Source organism: Rhinopithecus roxellana, chromosome 2 (assembly GCF_007565055.1).
Source record: "Rhinopithecus roxellana isolate Shanxi Qingling chromosome 2, ASM756505v1, whole genome shotgun sequence".
NCBI lineage: Eukaryota > Metazoa > Chordata > Mammalia > Primates > Cercopithecidae > Rhinopithecus > Rhinopithecus roxellana.
Genome location: NC_044550.1, coordinates 168,208,207 through 168,229,462, shown reverse-complemented (window position 1 = coordinate 168,229,462; position 21,256 = coordinate 168,208,207). Strand labels below are relative to the sequence as shown.

General features: G+C 54.0%; 1 protein-coding gene across 1 annotated transcript; it reads right to left on the bottom strand.

Moving 5' to 3' along the window:
- Window positions 1-446: 446 nt before the first annotated feature.
- MSX1 (msh homeobox 1) lies at window positions 447-4,703 on the bottom strand. Its single transcript, XM_030913410.1, has 2 exons — window positions 4,000-4,703; window positions 447-1,653 (listed from the first exon to the last, which is right to left on the bottom strand). The coding sequence occupies exons 1-2, from the start codon at window positions 4,466-4,468 to the stop codon at window positions 1,211-1,213; spliced, it is 912 nt and encodes a 303-aa protein (XP_030769270.1). The 5' UTR covers window positions 4,469-4,703; the 3' UTR covers window positions 447-1,210.
- Between the last annotated feature and the right edge of the window lie 16,553 nt (window positions 4,704-21,256).

The window sequence follows — 21,256 nt, the reverse complement described above, 5'->3', positions numbered from 1 at the left end:
TTAGAGAAGCAAAGCAATCGCTTCCATCCCCCAGCTGGCCTCTCGTGGGAAAAACAGATTTGCGGAGGTGGGAATTGTCTGGATTAGCTGTCTACAGTCATCAAGCCATTTGGGCGATTTGCTTTGTTTTCATAGACAGGTTAAAAGGAGAGAAAGAAAGCAAGAGTTGGTTATACGTTGCCGAGCAAGTGTCGATTTCAGCTTAAAGTGAATTGGAAAATTGAGCCTAATTATCCTAGGTAATTGCTTCAATTCTCCACTTGACTTTGCTAATGCAGATCTGTCCTGTGTGTTCAAAAAGACACCCCCCTCTATCCCTGCATACCCTGTTATCACCTTTCAAAGTTGCTGGCATAAAACTACCATCAAATTGAAAAGCAACTGTACACATAAAGAGATGGCAAGAAGCAAAATTAAAATAAAAGACTAAATCAGTATAGAAATAATTTTTGTAGCTTAAAATTAATTTATTTAACAAATATAGCTATAATATAAATGATAATAAAATTTCAAATATACAGTATATTACATAGTACACACAATCCCTTCCAAAGGGATGTTTGAGAGCCACACAAATGTACTGTTAAATAGAAAGAGTTTTTTTTTTAAATTTACAATTGTGTTTCTGGTACTGGTAAGAGAGTGGTCCCTTCAACCTACCTTTGCAACGCATCTGTGTATTCCCTGCCCCCCCTAGAGCAAATGTTTTGTTGTTAAACTTCTCTTAAATTTTCCAATGGAAGAAGCTACGATTCATCTCCCTGGCTTGCTTGTCTTTTTTTTTTTTTTTTTTTTTTTTTGAGATTGTTCTCATTTCCAAAATCGTCAGACATCAATTTCTCTGCGCTTTTCCTGCCTGGTGTCAGGACAGGGAAAAGCTATGCAGGAGACATGGCCTCTAGTTCTGTTCAACTGCCAATTCTGCTGGGGACCTTGGATAAATCTCTTAACCTCTCTGCCCTCAGTTTCCCCATCTTTAACTTGAGAGTGTAGATCTAAATTCTAGAAGAGTACTAAGGGACCCTTCCAGTCACTTTTCGGCAGGGATCAGACTTCGGAGACTGAACTCAGGGAGCAAAGAGGTGAAACTGGAGCAGTGTGGGGGTTAAAAGGAAGGCAGCTGGTGGTGCCGAGCAGTGGAGCACGTCGGGGGTACAGCACCAGGGCTGGAGGAATCGGATGGCCCACAGGTGGGCAACCGTGGGACCTTCTATGTCAGGTGGTACATGCTGTAGCCTACATGGGCCGTGTAGAGTCCCACTGGCGCCACCGGCAGCGCAGCGCGCTGGAAGGGGCCAGAGGCACCGTAGAGGGAGGCACCCGCCGCGGCCGCTACAGCTGCGGGGCCGCTGAGAGGGAAGGAGAGGCCGAAGGCAGCCGGTGGCAGCATGGGCTTGGCGGCCATCTTCAGCTTCTCCAGCTCTGCCTCTTGTAGTCTCTTTGCCTTGGCACGGCGGTTCTGGAACCATATCTTCACCTGCGTCTCAGTGAGGCTGAGCGAGCTGGAGAATTCCGCGCGCTCGGCGATGGACAGATACTGCTTCTGGCGGAACTTGCGCTCCAGGGCCAGCAGCTGCGCGGTGGTGAAGGGCGTCCGCGGCTTACGGTTCGTCTTGTGTTTGCGGAGGGTGCAGGCTGGGGGGCTCAGCCGCCCTGAGGGCCGAATGAGAAAAATGCAAGGGGTTAAGAGAGAGGCTTTGAGCATAATCAGCCCAAGAAGTAGTAATAATAGCCAAACAATACCAGATATTGAGTGCCGCCCAGTGCCTCGGTGGCGGGCACTGTGCAAGGCACTTGAAAGATATTTTCTCCAATTCGCATTGCAACCCCCGCAGGGGAGAAGTTCCTGTCTACTTTTTGCAAATGAAGAAACTAAGATTTCAGGAGAAAAATGTTGAAGGCCCGGTGTGGTGTCCACGTCTAAGGCCTAAACAGCTGGGAAGATGTGGAATCACCTTTGTGCTGCCTGGTGGCTTAGGAAGGCCTTCATGGCCGGCCTCCTCCCAGGGCCACACAGAGGAAAGGTGGATGTTAATACAGGTGACAAGACATGCAGAAAGAGGACCTGCGCCCAGCCCAAGGGCACATTTAGTTCTACACGCTGGCCAAACATTTATCAGTGCCCGCGAAGTGCTTCAGTGCGGGGGCTAGGCCATACTGTGGCATAGAATCCAGATCAAATTCTACACTATCCCCTGGAACGCTTTGCTCCTACAGGATTCTAGGAGTAGTTCCCGCAGACCAGAGGTGGAGCAGCGCAGACCATCATGGAGGGTGCACTGTGGCCCGCACTCTTAGAAATAGAAAGTGTCATATCTGGAGTGGAGAACGAGGGGCTGCTTTATTCTAACGGACTTTTTCTTTTGATTGTCTCAGTCCTCTGTTGGATTGCGTTCACCCCTGGCGCCAGGGCCCCCTGGCCCCACTCAAACGTGTGTGTGTGTATGTGTGTGTGTGTGTCGGTGTTGGCGGGGGGGGGGGGGGGGGGGGGGGGGGGGAGTATTTAGATTGTCTCTCCCCTCAACCTGTGGCATAGTCAGCAGACCCCAACATGCCCAGCTGTCTTTTTCTTTTGGCTTCAAAATAAACCTCAAGGGTGGACAGTGAAGAAGCATTAGAGCGCAGGACTAGTGCAGGTCGGGGATGGGGTCCGCTGGGGACTACCCCCGGATAAAATGTGGAACAAATTATTCCCAACACAGCCGGGATCGCTATGACTTTGTGGTCTTGGGGCCCAAGGCCCTAAGCGTTGGAAAGGACACTCTGCTTATGCAGCAGCTTTCCTGGCAGAAAGTGAATTCAAATCGAGGATGTTTCACCACGCGGGTTTTGCCTAAGCATACATTTTTTCACACTTCTTTTAAAAAAACAACCACCACAAACAAACAGAAAAAAAAAAAAAAAAAACCCACAACGATCCTTTGGACTTTCAGACCACCAGGATATGAGTCAAACGAAATCTCGTGTTAACACCCCGCTTCTTCCCCGCTGGAGGCCACCGGGAGTCCGGGAAGCGCTTGGCCCCCAACTAGCTTTCCGCCCGGCCGCCAGAGGGGCGGGCGCCGAGAGAAACGTCACTCCCTTCAGAGGCGACAACCCAGCGCGGGGCCACCTTCTCCAGCCATTAGGCTTAGGGAGGGACTGGCCTTTCAAAGACGTTTAATCCCCAGATAAAAATCATTCCTCAGCATCACGCCATTGAATTCTGGCTGCTATTATGCCGAGCAAAATAATCGGAGGAAACGAGGAAAACTTGGGAATTTCCCGTGCTCCTGAAATATCTGCGAGCGTGTTCTCGGAGTAGAGCAGCCAGGGGGCCGCGAGGCCTTGGAGCGAACTGCCTTGGGCACCTGGATTCCATTTTAATGGCTCAGTCCTAGACATTTGTGAGCTTCCGACAGGATTAAAGAGGGCGCCTTCCCCTAATTGACTTGGTGCCCCGCCCCCTCCACTGGAACCTGAATGTCCCCACCCCTGAATCATCCATCCACCCAAAGCACCAAGTATCTGCCTCAAACTCGAAGGGCATGGGGAGGTGGAATTCTGTAGAAGCTTCGGAACCTCTAGGCAAAGAGGTACTTGAAAGTGAAGAGGGGCTGGGGGACGCCAGCTCCTACTGTGAGAAAGTGAAACTCCGGGTGCAGGCAAGATCTCCGCACCACACACATTCATCCGCTGGGGTGAAGCCGATGAAACAGAGTTTGGGATCAGATGAGGGATCATGGACCCCCGGGGTCGTTTGGTGGGGTCAGGAGGACAGGGTGCCCAGACATCGGTGTCCTATCCGTTAACTCCCACCCGCAGCGTCTCCGGGCCAAGGCGAGGAGGTCTGGAACCTTCTTCCTGGGTGGGAATGGAGGGAGGCGCAAGACCCAGCCTTGCAGCCCTCGACTCCCTAGCACCGGCTGCAGGTACGCAGGCGCCGGAGGCCAGCAGGAGCCCTCGGGTCCCACACCCCGCCCGGCCCCCTCCCTCGGCGCCTGGGTTCTGGCTACTCACTGGCCGGCGGCGGGGAGAAGCGGGGGCTCTGCATCCAGGGGGTCCTCTCGGGCTTCTCGGGGCTCTCGGCTTTGACGAGCGCATCTTCTGGAAGCTTCAGGAGTCCCCCCACCGAGAAATGGCCGAGCGGCCGCGGCGAAGAGGGCGCGTCCGGGACGCCCAGCGACCCCGGCGGGACGCCCAGTGGCTGCGCCGAGCCACCCGCCGCCTGCGCGCCCTCGGAGGGCGCCAGGGCGCTCTCCTTGGCCCCCGGCTTCCTGTGGTCGGCCATGAGCGCCTCCACGCTGAAGGGCAGGAGCGAAGGGGACACTTTGGGCTTGGCCCCCTCCTCGTCCGCGCCCATGGCGGCCGCCGTGGCCGCGGCGGCGCTGGGGGCCTGGCCCGCGCCTCCCCCCGCCGGCTTGCCGAAAGCGGAGTCCTCCACTTTGACACCGAGTGGCAAAGAAGTCATGTCAGCAGCCGGGGCCATGCAGAGCCGGGCCCCCCCTCCTGCCGCAGCACGGGCCAGCCGCCGGGCATGGGCTCGGGGCGGGCTGGGAGCGCTGCCTGCCTCTGGGCGCACCCGGGGCCCTGGCCGGGCGGACCCTCCCGCGCGCGCCTCCCGCCCCTCCCCAGCAGGCCAGCTCCGGCGCGCTGGGCCTGGCTCCGGGTCGCCGCCGCCGCCGCTGCACAGGCCGAGTTCCCGGGAGCACCCGCCGGCTCCTGGCCCTGCCGCGGCTCCCCAGAGAACTTGCTAATAAGGCGAGGCCAGCGCGGCGGCGGCCAATCAGCGCGCAAGGGGGCGGGCCCGGAGCGATCCATTGGGCCGCGCTCCTGGGGACTCGCCCGGAGGCGCGCTGGGCCTGGGGGCGCGCAGGGCAGGGCCCAGGCGGCGGAGGGCAGGGGAGGAGAGGGGGTGCCCGGGGAATTTTCCTCCTCGCTGAAGCCCAGGAGGCCCTCTCTGCGGGCGTCCCCTTGGGTCTCTAGCTTTCTGTGTTCCCGAGGGATTTTCCCTTGTTCTTGCTCAGTCTCTTCTGCCCTCCTCTCCTCCCCTTCACTCCTCAGCCCTCTTTTCCGCTACTCTTCCCACCACCCCCGTCCTTGTTTCTCTCCTCTACTGCTTCTTTTACCTTTCTCTTTAGTCTGTGGCTGGGTTTCCCTGTGCCCTTCTCCACTATCTGAGCCCCCCTTCTTCTATTACAATAATTTGAGTTGAGGTCATTTCTTATACATTCCTTTTATATATTTTTAAAAATGCGCGTGGCTATTTATCCTAGCAGAAAGACATAGTATTAACTTCTTTCCAAAAAACGAAACAAAATCAAACCTTCATTTTCTTCCTGTTCTGAAATCTTCTAAACTTTACCTAGAGGTAAAAGTGGGCCTTTGTCTCTAACTCAGAGCTGGAGTAAACCTTGCGGGAAGAAGCCAGCTTCCTGTGGTGCCAAGGATGTGAGAATACGTAAGATTATCTAGAATCTGGAGTTGGTTTTCATACACCATGTGTATTTCTCCCCCACACGCGCTCTGAACTTCTGTCCCGAGGGTCACAACACCTATAGCGCCCGGCCAGGGAAAGGAGCTGCCGGATTCTTTTGATATAGAACTTACTGGAATAAAACCAACAGAAACGTCAACAAAACACCGATCTGACCTTAACGTGACCTCAAACAACGCGTCCGCGGAAACAATGACATGTCCCTGTCTCTGGGTCGCTGATTCTGGAGGGGAGAGTCACATTTGGGGGAGGGGGCCGGGAAAAGAGGACAGTTCCTGGCGGTGGACTCTCGTGTGGGACTTGAGAACTTTTGTTTTGCCGATTCCGGAGAAAACATGATTTAATGTTTGCTGTTAATAAAAAGAAAATAACAAACAGGAAAAATGAGTTGGGGTCAGGGGAGATGGAAGATCTGTGCGAAGCGGGGTCGGGACTTGGCCATTTTCTGCGCCTGTCGCTTTATGGCCTCTCCTCCCGCGGCCCAGGCCAGCGACTCTCAGGGAGTGAGTGGAGGTGATTGGCGGCTCACTCGGCCCTGCCATTGATGACTGCGGGGTTCTAATCTCCAGGAAACACAAGGGGCTGCCATGGCCATTTAGGGGTAATTATCCGAGCGCGGAGGGGCAGCGAATTCCCTCGACTTTTAACTGGGCGCAATAAAAGCTGTAGATTAGGGGCGTCCAGATTACGGAAAATGAATTAGAGCGGGAACTTTATTACCCGGAAGACGTCCGGGGTCTGGCCGCAGGGGTAGGGCTGCGGACGCCGGAGCGATTGGTAGCCTCCCATCTGTCCCCGAGATATGTTGAGGCCTGGGGAAGTTCGGTAATACTTGCATCTGTGAATTTTACGGGCATCTCAGGTTTCTAACGGACCCAAGACTGCAAGTCAGGCACTGGGCAGTGTTTGGGGCTTCTAGCTCGAGTTGGGCCGGCTGGACGCGAGGTGCACCGGGGCCCCTGGAGGTTTGCCCGAGAGGGTACAAGGATAGAAGACTTTACGACCCAATTTTGAAGCTCAGCTCGCTGAGGCTGAGCAAGGCTGTGGGGCAAATACCTTGCTGGTAGCCCAACCAGGACGGCGAACTTCGTCCTTCTCCTCCTCTTCTTCTGCTTCTGCTTCTTCCTCTTCCGCTTCCCCTTCCCCTTTCCATTCCCTTTCTTCTTCTCTCCTCCTTCTTCTTCTTTTTGAGACAGAGTTTTGCTCTTGTCGCTCAGGCTGGAGTGCAATGGCGCGATCTCAGTTCACTGCAACCTGCGCCTCCTGGGTTCAAGCGATTCCAGGACGGCAAAGTTCTATTGCTCCCTTTCTAATCACTCTCTCCAGAACAACCCCCTCCGCGCCCAGCCAGAAACTCCCTTTGTGGCCAGGTTAAAGAGGGAGAGGAAACAGAGGCCTATCTGCTTTTGCGGCCAACATTTAAAAAGCGAGCAGTGTGCCTTTTCGAGTCTTTGCTTAGTTCCGCCCTCGCCCTTCTTCTCCAAATGTTTTGCTCCCAGGTCTCTTTAAGAATCTGATACAGCCAAGAACTTCTTCCCTAGAAAAATGCACATCTACAAAAACACATTACAAGCAACAGTGCAGACAACTTCAGGGGCTCTGGACCCACTTGGAGTGCTTCAGTTAAGAACCCCTGCTTTAGAGCTGAGCAGGGGATCGAACCCAGAGTGTGGAGCCGCAGGGTGCAGCGGGGGCTAGTGTGGAACTTGCGGCGGTGGCAGTTGAGGAGCGCAAGAGGCCTGGATTTGGCCACGGTGGGGAGGAGGGGGCGGACGGCCTGAGAAGGGCCGCATCGCTAATTGCGGGGATAAACAATCTGTCACGATTCCTCAGCGCGCCTAATAGGCAGACTAGGATGTTGTTTTAAGGCGCCAGTGGCGGCCTGATCAAAGGCTGCACCCGGCGCACGGGCCCTTGAAGTCGCGCCCCTGCCTCCAGGGAGCAAATCGCCTGGCCCCGCAGCCCCGTATCCGCAGCCAGCCCCTCAGCTTCCCGAGCCGAGTCTGAACGCCACCTTGTCTTTTTTTACAGGTTCGGCCTGGGTTCGTGTCTGCTGTCGCCCAGCGCGGCGGGTTAACCGCCTGTAAACGTTGCTAGGCGAGGAGAGTGCATCTGCAGAGAAGCGGGTTCAGACTCGGTTCCGTGTCAGAAGAGCGCGGGGCTCTCCTACTGATCTGCCCCTGGATTGCGAGAGAAAGGTGCCGGCGGTCTCAAGAGAAAGGAGTCAGAGAAAAGAAATAAAATGTCTGCCTGTTTCCCAGGGCGTTGTTTGTTCCCGCGGAGGAAAGGCACGAGTTAGAGGGGCAGTGAGAGGGAGCCTTCTCTAAGTTATTTTTTGTCTAGGCCTTTACAGATTTCCCGGCCCAGGGGTTCAGCGAGCTGGCAGGCCCGGGGCCTGAGCTTGTTATCTCGCCGCCAGCTCTAACCTCGAGGCATTTGTACCCCCGGCATTTCTCTGCGCTGCCGCTGCAACCGAGAAAGCCGGGCAGTAATTCATGCCTGGCAAGGGCAGGGCTGGCCCGCAGCAGATAAAGCTCCAGGACTGGCGCTCGGCTTCCATCCTCTAGACTTCCCTCCCCTCCCCCCTTGCTCCATCTCCCTTCATTTTCAGGCATCCTAAAGCACTCCCCGCCCCCCGGTAGAGCGCCTCTGCATTTCGGATCTTGAAGACGGATTATCCTTCGTCTACTTTCTGGGCAACTGAACTGGTGGTGGGTTTAGGTGGATTATTTTTGTTTTCCTAAAATTTTGCAGGGGTTGGGGGAATGGAGGCAGGGGTGGTGGTGTTGCTAGGTATCCACCACCTCCGCGCAAAGATTAATTTTTAGAAGGACCCCATCTTAGAGACGGTTATCCCAATCTGGGTATTGCTGCACGGGTTGGAAGAGCCTGCAGGCTGGCTTCTCACTTCGGCATTTATTGTCCCTTCCATCGGGTTTTTGTTTATGCCCCCTCCCCCTCTTTCCACTGCATTTTGTGGCCTCGGCCCAGGAATCCCGCGTGCATTTTTTAAAATGTGCAGCTCAGTGGGATCCCCCGGCAATTAGCGAGCCCCAAACAGTCCTCTTTAATAGAATGAATGTGCTATGAAAACCGATTACCCGGAACGATTTATTTTGGTGGGAATTCACCAATCGCCAGGAGGGCGACGGAGAGGGGAGAGAGAGGAGGTGTTTTGTCCTGGGGAGGGGGTGGGGGTTGACGGGCAGACAGAAAGCACCGTCATGGGATCTCCCAATCTCGGGAGGGGGCCTCCCGACCCCGCCATCTCCACTCTTTTGGCCTCTGTCGCCTAGAAGTGAGGAGCTGGGAGTCAGGTTCAGCAAACTGTCTGGGAGTCACTAACTTCGGGAGGACTTCACAGCTTTCCAGAGAAAAACTCCGAGCCCTGAGAACTACAGGGAGTCTTCACCTATTGGCTGAAGATCCACGACACAGACCTGGAGAAAAACAGCGTTCTGCTTTCCGGAGAGGAGGGCAGAACTTGCGCTTTTCAGGAGTTTTGGTATCTCCTTTTAAAAGCGAAGTCAAAATACAAACTCTTTGTGAAAATATTTCCTCCTTCTTGCTAAATGCTCCTCAAAGTGGGTGAACTTGTGCGGTGGTACAGTCCGCGTGGAGTGGATTTCACCCGGCGCCAGAGCGAAATTGACAAGCCCCACTCCCTGCTTCTGCCCCCCATCCCGCCCTTCCCCCACTTTCTGCTCTCCCTTCTGTCCCAGGTCCGGGCTCCCTTGTGTCTTTAAATTTGGAAGGGGGTGAGCAGGGCCAGGATCAGCAGAAGAGAGCCCTAACCTCCCCCGCTTTCAAGTGGCCCAAATTAATGTGATCGCGACGTGAGGGTGCACTTGGGAAGATGAAAGCCGAGGCCGGCCGGCTCTCCTAGAGCTCTATAATTATAGATAATATATCCCATTTCAAAGCAATTAGACCAATCAGGCGTAACGAACCACTTTGCTGCCGACGAATAACAAAGGCGCACGGTTATTTAAGCCCGGAGATGTCAGGCAGACCCCGAGGCTCCAGGGTCGACCAAACGTCTTCCATTCTGGCTCTGCCCACCCCCGGCGGAGGAAGGCTGGCCCTTCTCCCCTCCAGCTCTGCCCTGCGCAGCCTGCCTTGGGCCCCATCTCAGTTCCGGCAGGGGGTAGGAGGGAATGCGAGGAAGAGAACTGCCTTATATTGAGTTAGGTGTCAGGTCCCTTGTCAGAGGTTTCACAAACTTTATCTCTTTTAATCCTCTCTACTCTGTACTCTTGGATGTAGGTATTGTCAGCTTTCCCCCCGCCCCACTCCCCAAGATGAAAGAACAGAATCAGAGAGGTTAAGTGTCTTGCTCAGGGTCACACAGCTAGTTAGTAATGGGACGGGGATCTGTTCGCAGGTGGGTCTGAACGCCTGGAATCCACTCACTTTACTCCTGGGTGCAGCGTCTCTCGGGGCGCTTACAAAAGACGAAATGTATTAAAATATAGCGAGTGTGGACAATGGCTTACGCCTGTAATCCCAGTACTTTGAAAGTCGGGAAGATCCCAGCCTGGGCAAAATAGAGGGACCTCTCCTGTACAAAAAAAAAAAAAAAAAAAAAAAAAAGGCCAGGAGTGGTGGCGCGCGCCAGTCGTCCTGGCTACTCAGGAGGTTGAAGTGGGAGGATCTCTTAAACCCGGGAGGTTAAGGCTGCAGTGAGCCGTGATCGCTCCACTGCTCCAGCCTAGGTGACAAAGCAAGACCCTGTCTCTCAAAAAAAAAAAAAAAAAAATCTGATGCTCTCAGTAATTTTGTGGAACCGCCTCCGCGTCCCGCCCCCCAATCCACGAAATGGGTCTTCGGCCGTACTCACTACTTTTCTCTTATGCTCCTCCCCCTCCCGCCCACCACCTTCTTTGGGAGTCCTGAACACTGTCGAGTTTTTCTATGAATTTAGGAAATGTTGAGGATCTCAGGTCTCTCTGAGAAGAAAACAGACCCAGGGCTGCGAGCCAGGTAACCAGCCGAGGGTGGAGGGCCAATTTTTCTAAGCCTCTGTTTGTCGTCTTTGAAATGGGCAAGGACGGGCAGGAGCAATGATCAAGAGACTCCGGAAGACGGAGATTCCCCCGCCCAGGAGGCGCAGAGCCACGGAGGGTTGGGGAGGGTCCTTCCGTGGACACCGCGACAGAGAGAACCGAAGACCTCCCGACGCCTCTGAGAGACCCAGATATGGAGTGAAACTGAAGGCAAGCTGGGGATGCGAGAAAGGCCAGAGATGGGGCTGGAAACGACGGGCGTCCAGGGAGAGAATTTCCCCTGGAAAAGCCGCCCCGCGCCCCACCTTCTCGGGGGCAGCTGTCGGGACCGTGCGGGGCTCGGGAGCTGCCTCTCTGCGACGAGGCGGCCCGCGGACAGCCTGGTGGGTGGGAGGAGTCTCTTATTTTTCTAGGACTCAGGTTTGTCCCTGGCTTTCGGCGACATTCCTTTCCTATGTCTGTCTGTCTGTCTGTCTGTCTGTCTCTGAATGTCGGCGCCTAAGGCGGTCTCCCCTCCGAGCGCCTCTCTTGGTCTCTGTGGGTAGGTCTCGCAGCCTCTGCCTCTTCCACTCTCTGCACTGCTTCTCCAGGCGCGTGGCTCGGTCTCTCTTCCCCTCCCTACTGCTCAGTTTTTTTCTCTGAAAATCTCTCTCGCCTCCCCCGCCCCTCCGCCCGAGTTTAAGTCTGAATCACTGCTGTCAAGTCGCTGAGAAGCTGTGTGACTCCAGCAAGTTCTTCCTGGAGGCTGTCTACGATTTCTGGAGCAGCCGGCGCACCTTCGGGAGAAGCAGTACAGCGCCGGGTCCGCCCAGGCAGGAGTGGGAACTCCTGCCCGTGGCTTTTCCGCGGCTCCCTTTCCACGTCTGGACCGCGAGCTGCGCAATGCACTGCCTTCCCCCGGGCAGCCCTGAAGACCGAGGAGCAGTGGCCCAGGCCGCAGCAGGCCGGACTGAGCTTGAAGGAGCCAGCTTATAGTGATTCATCCCCATGTCCCAGAACACAAGGAATGGAACTGGAGGGTGCAAGTGGGGCAATGCAGAGGATCTCAAGGAGGGGGAAAGGGTCACCGGGAACCCACCAGACAGCCCACCCGGGAGCCGCTGGAGGCAGCAGGCAGCGTCTGTTTTCTGGAGGGCAGCTGGTACAGCGCAGGGCACCCAGGCTGGACTCCAGCATGTTCCCTTTTAGCTGCTGACTCCCTGTCTTTAGGGCTGGAAGAGCCACAACCCCCGCCACCTGGAGTCTCTGCCCTCTTGCGCTAACCGCCCAGAGCTCCGCCGGCCCAGGATAGGCAGCAGCAGGCCTATGCCCTGTATCTTTGGGCCTGGCTTTGCTCGTCCTTGAGCGAGATGGAGGGGTGTTCACCCTACTGGAGGGCCTTTCTGGGTAGAGAACAGAGGTCCAGAGGAGACAGTGGCTGGGAAGCCTCACGCATGCAGTAAGTGCTTAATCAGTGCTCACTGAGTATGAAGAGAGGAAGGAGAGAGTCCATGGAGTTTGCCTTTCAGTCAAAAAACCAATAGTGAATTTCAGTGGGGAAAGTTGGGGAGGTGGAGAACCAACGACCCAGGGTCTCTGTGACCTCGGTGAGACCTGGACAAGGCTCTTTCCTCTCTTGCCTCTTTTCTCCAGGCACGGCCTCTTGCTCACCACAGCCCCCACCCCAACCTGGGTTTGTTATGGAGAATAGGGCAGTCCGTCCCCCTCCCGGAGTGGGGGTGGGGATGCTGTGTGACCCTTTTTGGTCCTTGCACTTTTCTGAGCCAGGGTCACTGACACGGCTGAGACCAAGCTGAGGGACTGGGGAGGGGAGGGGCGGGATGCTCATGCTCACTCCTCCTCAGGCCTTCCTTTAGGCCCAGGAAAACAAAACAAAACAAAAACAAAAAACCACCGGGACTGCAAGAAACTAGACATCTGGCGCAACATCCGTCCTCCCTAGAAAGGAACACTGAGGCCCAAATAGGAGTCATTTTTCCGGAGGTATCTGAGCCAGAAACTGGCAGAACTGATACTAAGTGCATGTTTTCCAACCACCAACTCAGTGCTCATCCTTCCTCGTCCTCAGAAAGGTCAAGATACCTGGGGCATTCCCCGGCCTCTCTGAGCAGAAGCCACCTATGCCATGTGGCCTGCACCTTCACTACCTCGCAGAGGGCCATGCCCATTCGTGAGGACTGGGGTGCAAAAGGCTGTAAAGTGTGGGGCACCCTGCACACTCTGGCCCGGTAGGTTCAGAGAGCATCTCTTCTGCTCCCTAGTGTGGGAGGAGGGTGCAGCCCGGGTTCAATTCTTGGAGCTGGGGGCACCTGGAGAAAACCCGCTTTGACTACGTGCTCCTCCGTGCTAGGTGCTTCACATGCACCACCAAAGTTAATTCTCATGACAGTCCTGAGTGAGCACCCCACTTTTCAGATAAGAAAGTGGCCACCCCGGGAGTTGAAGTGGCGAGGTCCTGGCCGCGCAGCTGTGCATGGGGACTATCAAGACTGGAACCCGTGGGCGCTATTGCGCGGTTTCCCATATATCGCAGGCTGGAGGAGGGGCTCTGGTTGCATGCCTTCCAGCCTCTGCATGAGGTGGGTTGGCCCTGGAGGTCGCAAACGTCTCAGACTCTGGTTTTCCCTGTACCACGAAGGTCAGGGAGGCTCGGACTTCCTGGGTCCCCCAGGTCTAGAGTGTTCACAGGTTCTCAGGCACGCAGAAGGAGCAGGACAGTGATTCCCTGTGAAGCCCCGTCCTCCACCTCACCCCACTGGGCTCTGCGGGAGGGGGTGGGTGTGCCAGCCTCTACCTCCGACCTGAGCAAGTGACCATCCCTGGATCCCAGTTCCTGCATCTGTGTAATGGACCTGCTAAGCCCCATTCTGTCTTCCTCCTTGAAGCTGTGCGAGGAGGATCTGAGTCCCAGGAGACTGGAAAATCAAGGAGCCAAATACCAGGATGAGAAAGACTTTTTCTTGTTAATAATAGCATGCATTAAACAATTACTGTTGCCAAGCATTGTTCTGAGTTCTCAGCATGTCTTAATTTACTTCATCTTCACAGCAACTCTATTTTTGTCCCTAGTTACACAGGAGAAACTGGAGTTAAACAGTTTACATGAGTAAAAACGAGCATAAAACAAGCTGTCTCCGGTGCTCGGGATTTTCAGGGATGAGTCCCACTTGGGAGACTCCCTGCTGTGGACTTCCTGATGATGAAAGCCAGGGAAGGCTGCTTCCCGCTACCCCAGCGCCAATCCCTGTGCTTGGCCATGGGGTGGCTCGCCAGAGCGAGCCCATGTGGGTCCCTGAGACCAGTACAAAACCTGATATAAAGAGGGGACCTCAGAGGGGAATGAATGGCTGACTACCAGGCAGTCAACCCTTCATCAGCCAGGCTGGGCTCCTAACCCAGAGCACCCCATACATATGGGAGGCTACACCCGGGTGGTGGGTAAGGCCTGAGGTCAGAGCCTGGGGGTTAGGGGTGGGGACAATCCATTGGAGTGTTGGTCCCAGATATCTTGAAAGACATTTTAAAAAGAAAGCTGAAGTCACCCCTCTTCGGTGGCTTATTCTCATGTGTTTAAATTTCCTTTGTTTTTTTCCAAACAAGGTCTCACTCTGTTGGCCAGGCTGGAGTGCAGTGGCACAGTCTCGGCTCACTGCATCCTCAACCTCCTAGAGTCGAGCGACCCTCACACCTCAGCCTCCTGTAGCTGGAACCACAGGCTTGAGCCACCGTACCTGGCTAATTTTTAAACATATTTGGTAGAGCCTGGGTCTCACTACACTGCCCAGGCTGCTCGCAGACTCCTGGGATCCAGTGATTCTCCCACCTTGACCTCCCTAAGTGCTGGGATTACAGGTGGGAGCCCCTGAGCCTGGCCTAAATCTCTTTTGCACTTGAAGATGGGTCTAGCTGCCCCTTCCTCCACTGAGAAGGAAGCTGAGGCCCAGAAAGGTCAGGCAACATGCTTGGTGTCACACAGAACCATCTGTGAGGCCTCTAAGCCCAGTGGCTGTCCCCACAAGGCAGCCTGTCCCTGCCCAAGGCACCTCCCACTCCCGCTTGCTCCCTCACCGGTGTCCAGAGACGGGCCGTGGGAGTGGAAGGTGGGCTAAGCATCCCCTAGGAAGATGCGGCAGGTTGTCATCCAGAGGCCCGGTCTTTCCAGGAAGGCCAGTTTTCCCTCCCTGGGTTTTATGGTAGAGGAGAGAGAATTATTCTCCTGACAGCCCCTCCCCAGTCTAGGGTTCTCCCAACCCCCTCTAGCCTCTCCTATCTCAGCCAGGGTGTAGGACCACCCTACCTGATGGAAGATTCCATCCCTGGGGAGACCCCCTATCTGATCGAATGCTGGGCCCTTGACCACAGTCCAATTAAGTGAAAATAGATCTGGCCTTATCAGATTCAGGCCATAGTCCCCGGGGTGGTCCCCTCAGTGCCCGGAGGGTCCCTGTCTCTTTGACTTTCCTGCTCAGACATACTTGTTTAAACAGACCCCTCAGGGCCTTCAGTAACCTGAGCCAGCCTGGAGGGCAATTGCCAGGTAAGGCACAGTGGTTCAGATGGTGGGTGGAGCAGCCAAGAGCACAGAGGAGGCAAAGGTGGTGTGGGGAGAGCAGGGTGAAGCCACCTTTAGAACACAGAGGAGTCTCTGGAGCTTGCTCTGGGGGTTCAAATCCTGGCTCCACCCCTTTCAGTTTTGTGGCCTTGGACAAATTACTGACGTCCTTTGGGCCTTGGTTTCCCGTTATGGTGAGGATTCAATGAACATGAACACATCTAAGGTTCTTGGACCTCTGTGGGCTCAGCCTGAGGGCTCAGTGATCTGAAAATCCGGGTGCCCAGCAAGTCATTTCTGCCATCACAACAGCCCTGGAATGTGGTTACTACTATGCTGCTCTGCAGGCAAGAAAGCCAGGGGCCAGAGAGATCCAGTGACTGACATTGGCCAATGTCTAGAGACTGGGTCCCCCACCCAGGCTTATGGCCCCAGGCACATGTTCTTTCTATCCCACCAGGCCACTGAACAGCTCCTAACTCAGGATCTGAGTCAGGTTCCAGCACCTGTCCAGTGTAGGCAGGGGCAGAGCACAGTGGATCTGGGGATGTAGGTCCTTGGCCTCCTCCTCCTCCCAGTCCCAAAGTCCTGGGCCTCAGGTCTCTATAGGAGCCATCCTCCCTTCTCCGAATCTCCCATTCCCTGCCGTCTCCACCACCTTGTCTGGCTCAATCCAACAGCTACACTCTTGGATTGCAGTTAGACCCACATGCCAAGCATACTCCTGCCTCAGGACACCCGTGTGGCTGTTCCCTCTGCCTGACATTCTATTCCCACATATCCTACTGATCCCTCACTGCCTTCAGGGTTTCTGCTCTGAGGGTATATCCTCAGAGAATGCTTCCTGACCACCTTCACTGAAATAATAGACAACCCTCTCCCCAGCCAGGCAATCATTTCCAAAATCCTGCTTTAACTTTCTCCAGAGTATGCATTGCCATCAACATTTTATTATTGTCTCTGGTTAGTTGTTTATCTGTCTCTCCCCATTAGAACTTCAGCCACATATGGACAGATACTTTGTTTTGCTCCTGGCTATCTCCCCAGTACTCAGCACAGAACCCAACACATAGTAAATAATTAATAAAAAAATTTTAAGAAGAGACTGGGTCTCGCTATGTTGCCCAGGCTGGTCTCAAATTCCTGGGCTCAAGTGATGCTCCTGCCTTGATCTCTCAAAGTGCTGGGATTACAGGCGTGAGCCACTGCACCTGGCCCAATAAATATTTTTGAATGACTGAATAAATCTCACATACTTACTGTAACTTCATGGCCTCGATGGCCTCAGTTTTCTCATCTCTAAAATGGGCCTAATAAGTCTATGCAGCTTATGTTGTTGTGAAGAATAAACTAGAGAAAGCATGGGAAGTGCCTGGTGCAGTGCCTGGCACCAAGGAAACCTGCAGAACTGTTGTTGTTGTTTCCTGACTAAAAAAGGTGAGTGGACTTTCCAGAAAGTTTCTGCTCTTGAGTGGAGTTGGTGCAGTAGGGTCAACTTTAGTTCCAGGTTTTTATCATTCACCCCAGAAGGTAAAGCCACTTCCCATCCTATATTTTATCTGAGCCTTTCAGTGATTCTATGAGCTGGCCAGGAGATGTTTAGGTCTTTTTGGAAGTGGAAAGACAAGGCCCAGAGAGGTCAACACACTAACCCAGAGGTCACACAGCTAAGCAGCCCTTTCACATTCCCAAGAGATCTCTTTTGGCCCTACTCTAAGTTCTCATGCAGAGACTAGAAGCTTGCAGCTGACATCCTTGGACCTTACCTATCTGAGAGGGTAGGTTCCAATAGGCTGGTCCCTTCAACAGGGACTGGTGCCAGGCAGTTTCCCTCTGAGCTAAGTCTGAAAGACTCTGAGCTAAGGGTAGCCCTGTAGATGTAGACCTGGAGGAAGGGTCGGGATTTGGCCAAGCTGAGTGGAGGTGGCTAAGCAGGTGCAGGTGAAAGGACAAAGGCAGGGAGGTGGAGGGTGCAGGGCATGCAGGGTGTGAGGGACCCCAAGGCTCTGGCAACCCACCCTGCTTCTGGTAGTTCTACCAACTCAGCCTTTGGTCAGAGGAGGTCAGGGGGCCGTTATGGGCTTCCATGGACTCCGTCTCCCCTGTAATGATAGTCGTTCCAGCTGCCTGCTCAAGCCCTCATTTTCCTGTTTACAAGCTTTCCAGAAAACAGAAGTAAGCCCAACACGCCCCTGCCCACTTCCTAGGCAGGAGTGCCAGTTCTGAGCTCTGAGAGCAGACAGCAAACCCTCCCTAGGACTCTCCTGGGGCTGGCAGTGATCTTGGTAGTCCCCGTTTGCCTGTGGTAGGGGGTAGGGAGGGTTGTGGAGTTTCTGTCTTGAAAGGCAAATTTGGGCTGACATTTAGGCTTTGCCTTCACAATTCAAAGACAAGCGGTAAGAATAGAAGGCAGAGATGTGATGCTGGCTCAGTGTGAGGCACTGTTCGTATCTCATTGAATATGTCCAATGACCCTGATATCCATGCACTATGAACCCATTCAATAGATGAGAAAACAGAGGCACAAGAGTCTGTGGTCTATGGCAAGAGTCCTCCTGAATGGTGTTTGCGTCTTGCATGTGAGACACATGGAGAAAATTAATAGCGTAATGATTACCACCATGAAGCTTCCAAACACCTACTAGGGGCAGGCTCTTTACACACATTACCTTGGTTAATCCTCCCAGTCACATGGGGTTCACACCACAGTCTCCATCTGACAGATGGAGACTATAATGGGGGTGAATAGTCACTCACCCAAGGTAATTCAACTTCTGGAAGACAAGGGAGGACTTTAGCCTCTAAAAGAGTCTCCTCCAAGAGGAAGCTGCCCCTTTGTGGGGAAGACTAGGCAGGCTTGTGAAAGTACAATGAAAGGAAACAAACATTTTGTTGCCTTTTTCCCTGGCAGGAAAAGCCCCTGGGATTGCCCCCTCTCCGTATGTGCAAGGACATCAAAGGCAGGACAGAACCGCTCTGAAATCCCAAGCCAGGGGCTCGGTCTCTCCTAGGGAGGGAGCCTGGATGAAAGGGAGAGAGAGGGAGGAAGATGGAGCAGGAAGAGGAGGAAATTCAGGCGCTTCAAAGCCCTCCCTCCTGGCTCCACCGGGGTCTGCAGTGCCCCAGTGGGGTGGGGACCTAGGCGGGGTTGAAGCCTTCAAAGAGGAGCCCTTGAGACACTCAGCCTACTGCTACTGAATGCAAGGCCCTAAGGTGGGGCATTCAGGGCCTCCCAATGAGGGCTTCAAAAAAATCAGTGCTTGTAACTGGAGGCGGTGGCTCATGCCTGTAATCCCAGCACTTTGGGAGGCCAAGGGAGGCAGAACACCTGAGGTCAGGAGATTGAGACCAGCCTGGGCAACATGATGATACCCCATCTCTACTAAAAATACAAAAATTAGCTGGGCATGGTGGCGCATGCCTGTAATCCCAACTACTCAGGAGGCTGAGGCAGGAGAATCGCTTGAACCAGGGAGGCGGAGGTTGCAGTGAGCTGAGATGGTGCCACTGCACTCCAGCCTGGGCGACAGAGCAAGACTCCACTTCGAAAAGAAAAAGAAAAAAAAAATCAGTGCTTGTGATAATGCCGTAGAATTAACAATCTTGCCAAAAGGGCCAGTGGCTCACTGACTTGATGCCATTCACTCTTTTCTTTTTTTTTTTTTTTTTTTTTTGAGACGAAGTCTCGCTCTGTCACCCAGGCTGGAGTGCAGTGGCGTGATCTCAGCTCACTACAACCCCTGCCTCCAGGGTTCAAGCAATTCTCCTGCCTCAGCCTTCCGAGTAGCTGGGACTACAGGCCTGCGCCACCACACCTGGCCAATTTTCATATTTTTAGTAGAGACGAGGTTTCACATGTTGGCCTGGCTGGTCTCGAACTCCTGACCTCAAGTGATCCACGCATCTTGGCCTTCCAAAGTGCTGGGATTACAGGCATGAGCCACCGTACCCAACCCTTGTTCGCTCTTTCCATCCGACCTGTGAGGTGGGGCATCATGGTCCCATAGCTCTGAGAGAATGGGGCAATTCGTTGAGCATGGTGGGATCCCCACTGCACATCAGGGTCTGGGTGACTCCAGGGCAAGGGCTCTTTGGCCCCACCACACGAGGCTTGGAATAGAAGTTGTCCTATTAGGATGCATATTCATTTCCTAACGTGGTCCTAATAAAGTACCACAAATTGTATGGCTGAATATAGCAGTGATGTGTTTTCCCACAATCTGAGGGCTAGAAGTCTGAAATCAAGAGACTGGCAAGGCCGTCTCCCTCTGAGGCCCTGGTAGAATCTTGCCCTGCCTCTCTGGGCTTTGGTGGTGGCCAGCAATTCCTTGGGGTTCCCTGGGTTGTAGCTGCTCACCCCAGTCTCTGACTCTGTCTCTCATGGTGTTCCCTTGTGCCTCTCCACATCACCATCCCTCTGTGTGTCTGTGTCCACATTTCTGTCTTCCTGAAGGACAGCAGTCATATTGGACGAAGGGTCCACCTACTCCGATTGGACCTTATCTGAATTTGATTACTTCGGCCAAGACTCCATTTCCAAATAAGGTCACCTTCGCTGTTCCCAGGGGTTAGGACTTTCCCATATCTTTTGTGGTGGTGGAGCAGGGCGGGGTGGGGGCGCACAATTTAACCCACAACGGGACAGATGTGTCTCCCCTTCTACTCACAGGGAGCTCTGTGGCACCACTGGCCCCCAGCTCTGAAAGCCACTGACTCCAAGTGAAATAATGGCAATGAAAACTCCCAGGTGCTCCATTTCCTTTAGGTGATGTGGCCCATTCACCTCCTTTTGCAACACCCTCATTCAATTTTGTACACTAGCCAGACTGGCATCATTATCCCCACTGTACAGACAAGGAAATAGAAATTTAGAAACATGCCACAGTAAAGCTTAAATCTGAAACAATATCTGTTTGACTTCAAAACCAACCACCATCCCCCCCATGCCACCAGGGGTTGGAGTGGGCAGGCAAGGGTTAACGCTGAAGGGAAGGTGGGCCCTCCAGGCCCTGCTGGCTCCCAGAGCACTGAGTGCTGAGTGTGATGCCGGGGTACGGGCTCTGTTGGTTGCCGGGGTGCTGATTAAGATGTCACAGAAGATTATGCTGTCAGGTGCAAGAATCACGCTCCAGGAGGGGTGGCTGCTGGGCCGGGAGGGAGGTTACCCTAGCAACAGAGACGGAACATCCATGCAGTGCAGCGTCCCAGCCCGGTGAGAAGGGCTTGAGGGTTCAGCATCACCTGTCCCGGATAAAAAATTTGGCCCCTTGGCCCTGCAGCTGCATAACTGTGGGTAAAACAGTTCACCTTCTGAGCTTCCTGGCCTCATCTCTGAGATGGGGGAGTCATTCCATCCCTCTGTGGATCAAATGGCAAAGCCAGAGAAAATCCCACGTCTCTGCAAGCATCTGCCCCATGGTGGTTCCCTGGGAACACCAGGCAGGCATTAGCTCTAGAGCTGAGGCCCGGGCATGGGCAGCCTTGCCCAAAGGTTGCAAAGAAATGGTACCAAGTCACCTCGCTGCCGGGACTGAGGCTGGGAATGCGGGGTCACCTAGTGATGGGGGGCCCTGTCTGCAGCCTTCTTTGTGCTAATCAGCGGGGAGATCAGTGGCTCCTCCTCTGAGTCTCCTAAACTTTCTGCACAAAACAGTGTTGACCACGGCACACAATTACCGTCTATTCTATTTCGTTGTTGATTTTCCTATTCAGCCATGAAACCTGTCTCTTTAGATGCCTAAAGCTCAGCATACGGCCCAAATGCATGTTGAAGTAAAGGAAAAGATAATTGAAGGTGTTTGCTCACATTCCCCCTCTATTCTTTGGAATAAATTTCTTCTGTCATGGAGGAAGAAATATTCTTTCTCTTTTGCAAAGCTACTCTTTCCCCGTGTCCTTAATTCTGATCTTATTTTCCCAAGTCCTGGCTTTCATTCACCCACACACCATCCACCCATCTCTCCATCCACCCATCCAGGCAGCAGACTGTGGCTGTCTGTCTCTGAGCCACGTCCTGTGCCAGGCCAACAGGGCCAAGTCAGACTGGGACCTTGGTCCAAACTAGTTCGCACTCAGCCTTGTAGAGGTGAGGGGGCATGAACCCAAATCTGTGTGATGCACAGTAGAACTCGCAGGCTGTCTCAGAGAATAGCACATGGCAGAGGAAGGAGAAATTATGTTCCACTTAGGAAACAGGGGAAGCCAGAGCAGACAGCAATCTCT

Bases quoted from the DNA above. Each gene is read 5' to 3' on its own strand.
- MSX1 (XM_030913410.1), bottom strand. From the start codon at position 4,468: ATGGCCCCGGCTGCTGACATGACTTCTTTGCCACTCGGTGTCAAAGTG. The intron at 1,654-3,999 runs GTGAGTAGCCAG...TTCGGCCCTCAG, and splicing joins CTTCTCCCCGCCGCCGGCCA to GGCGGCTGAGCCCCCCAGCC.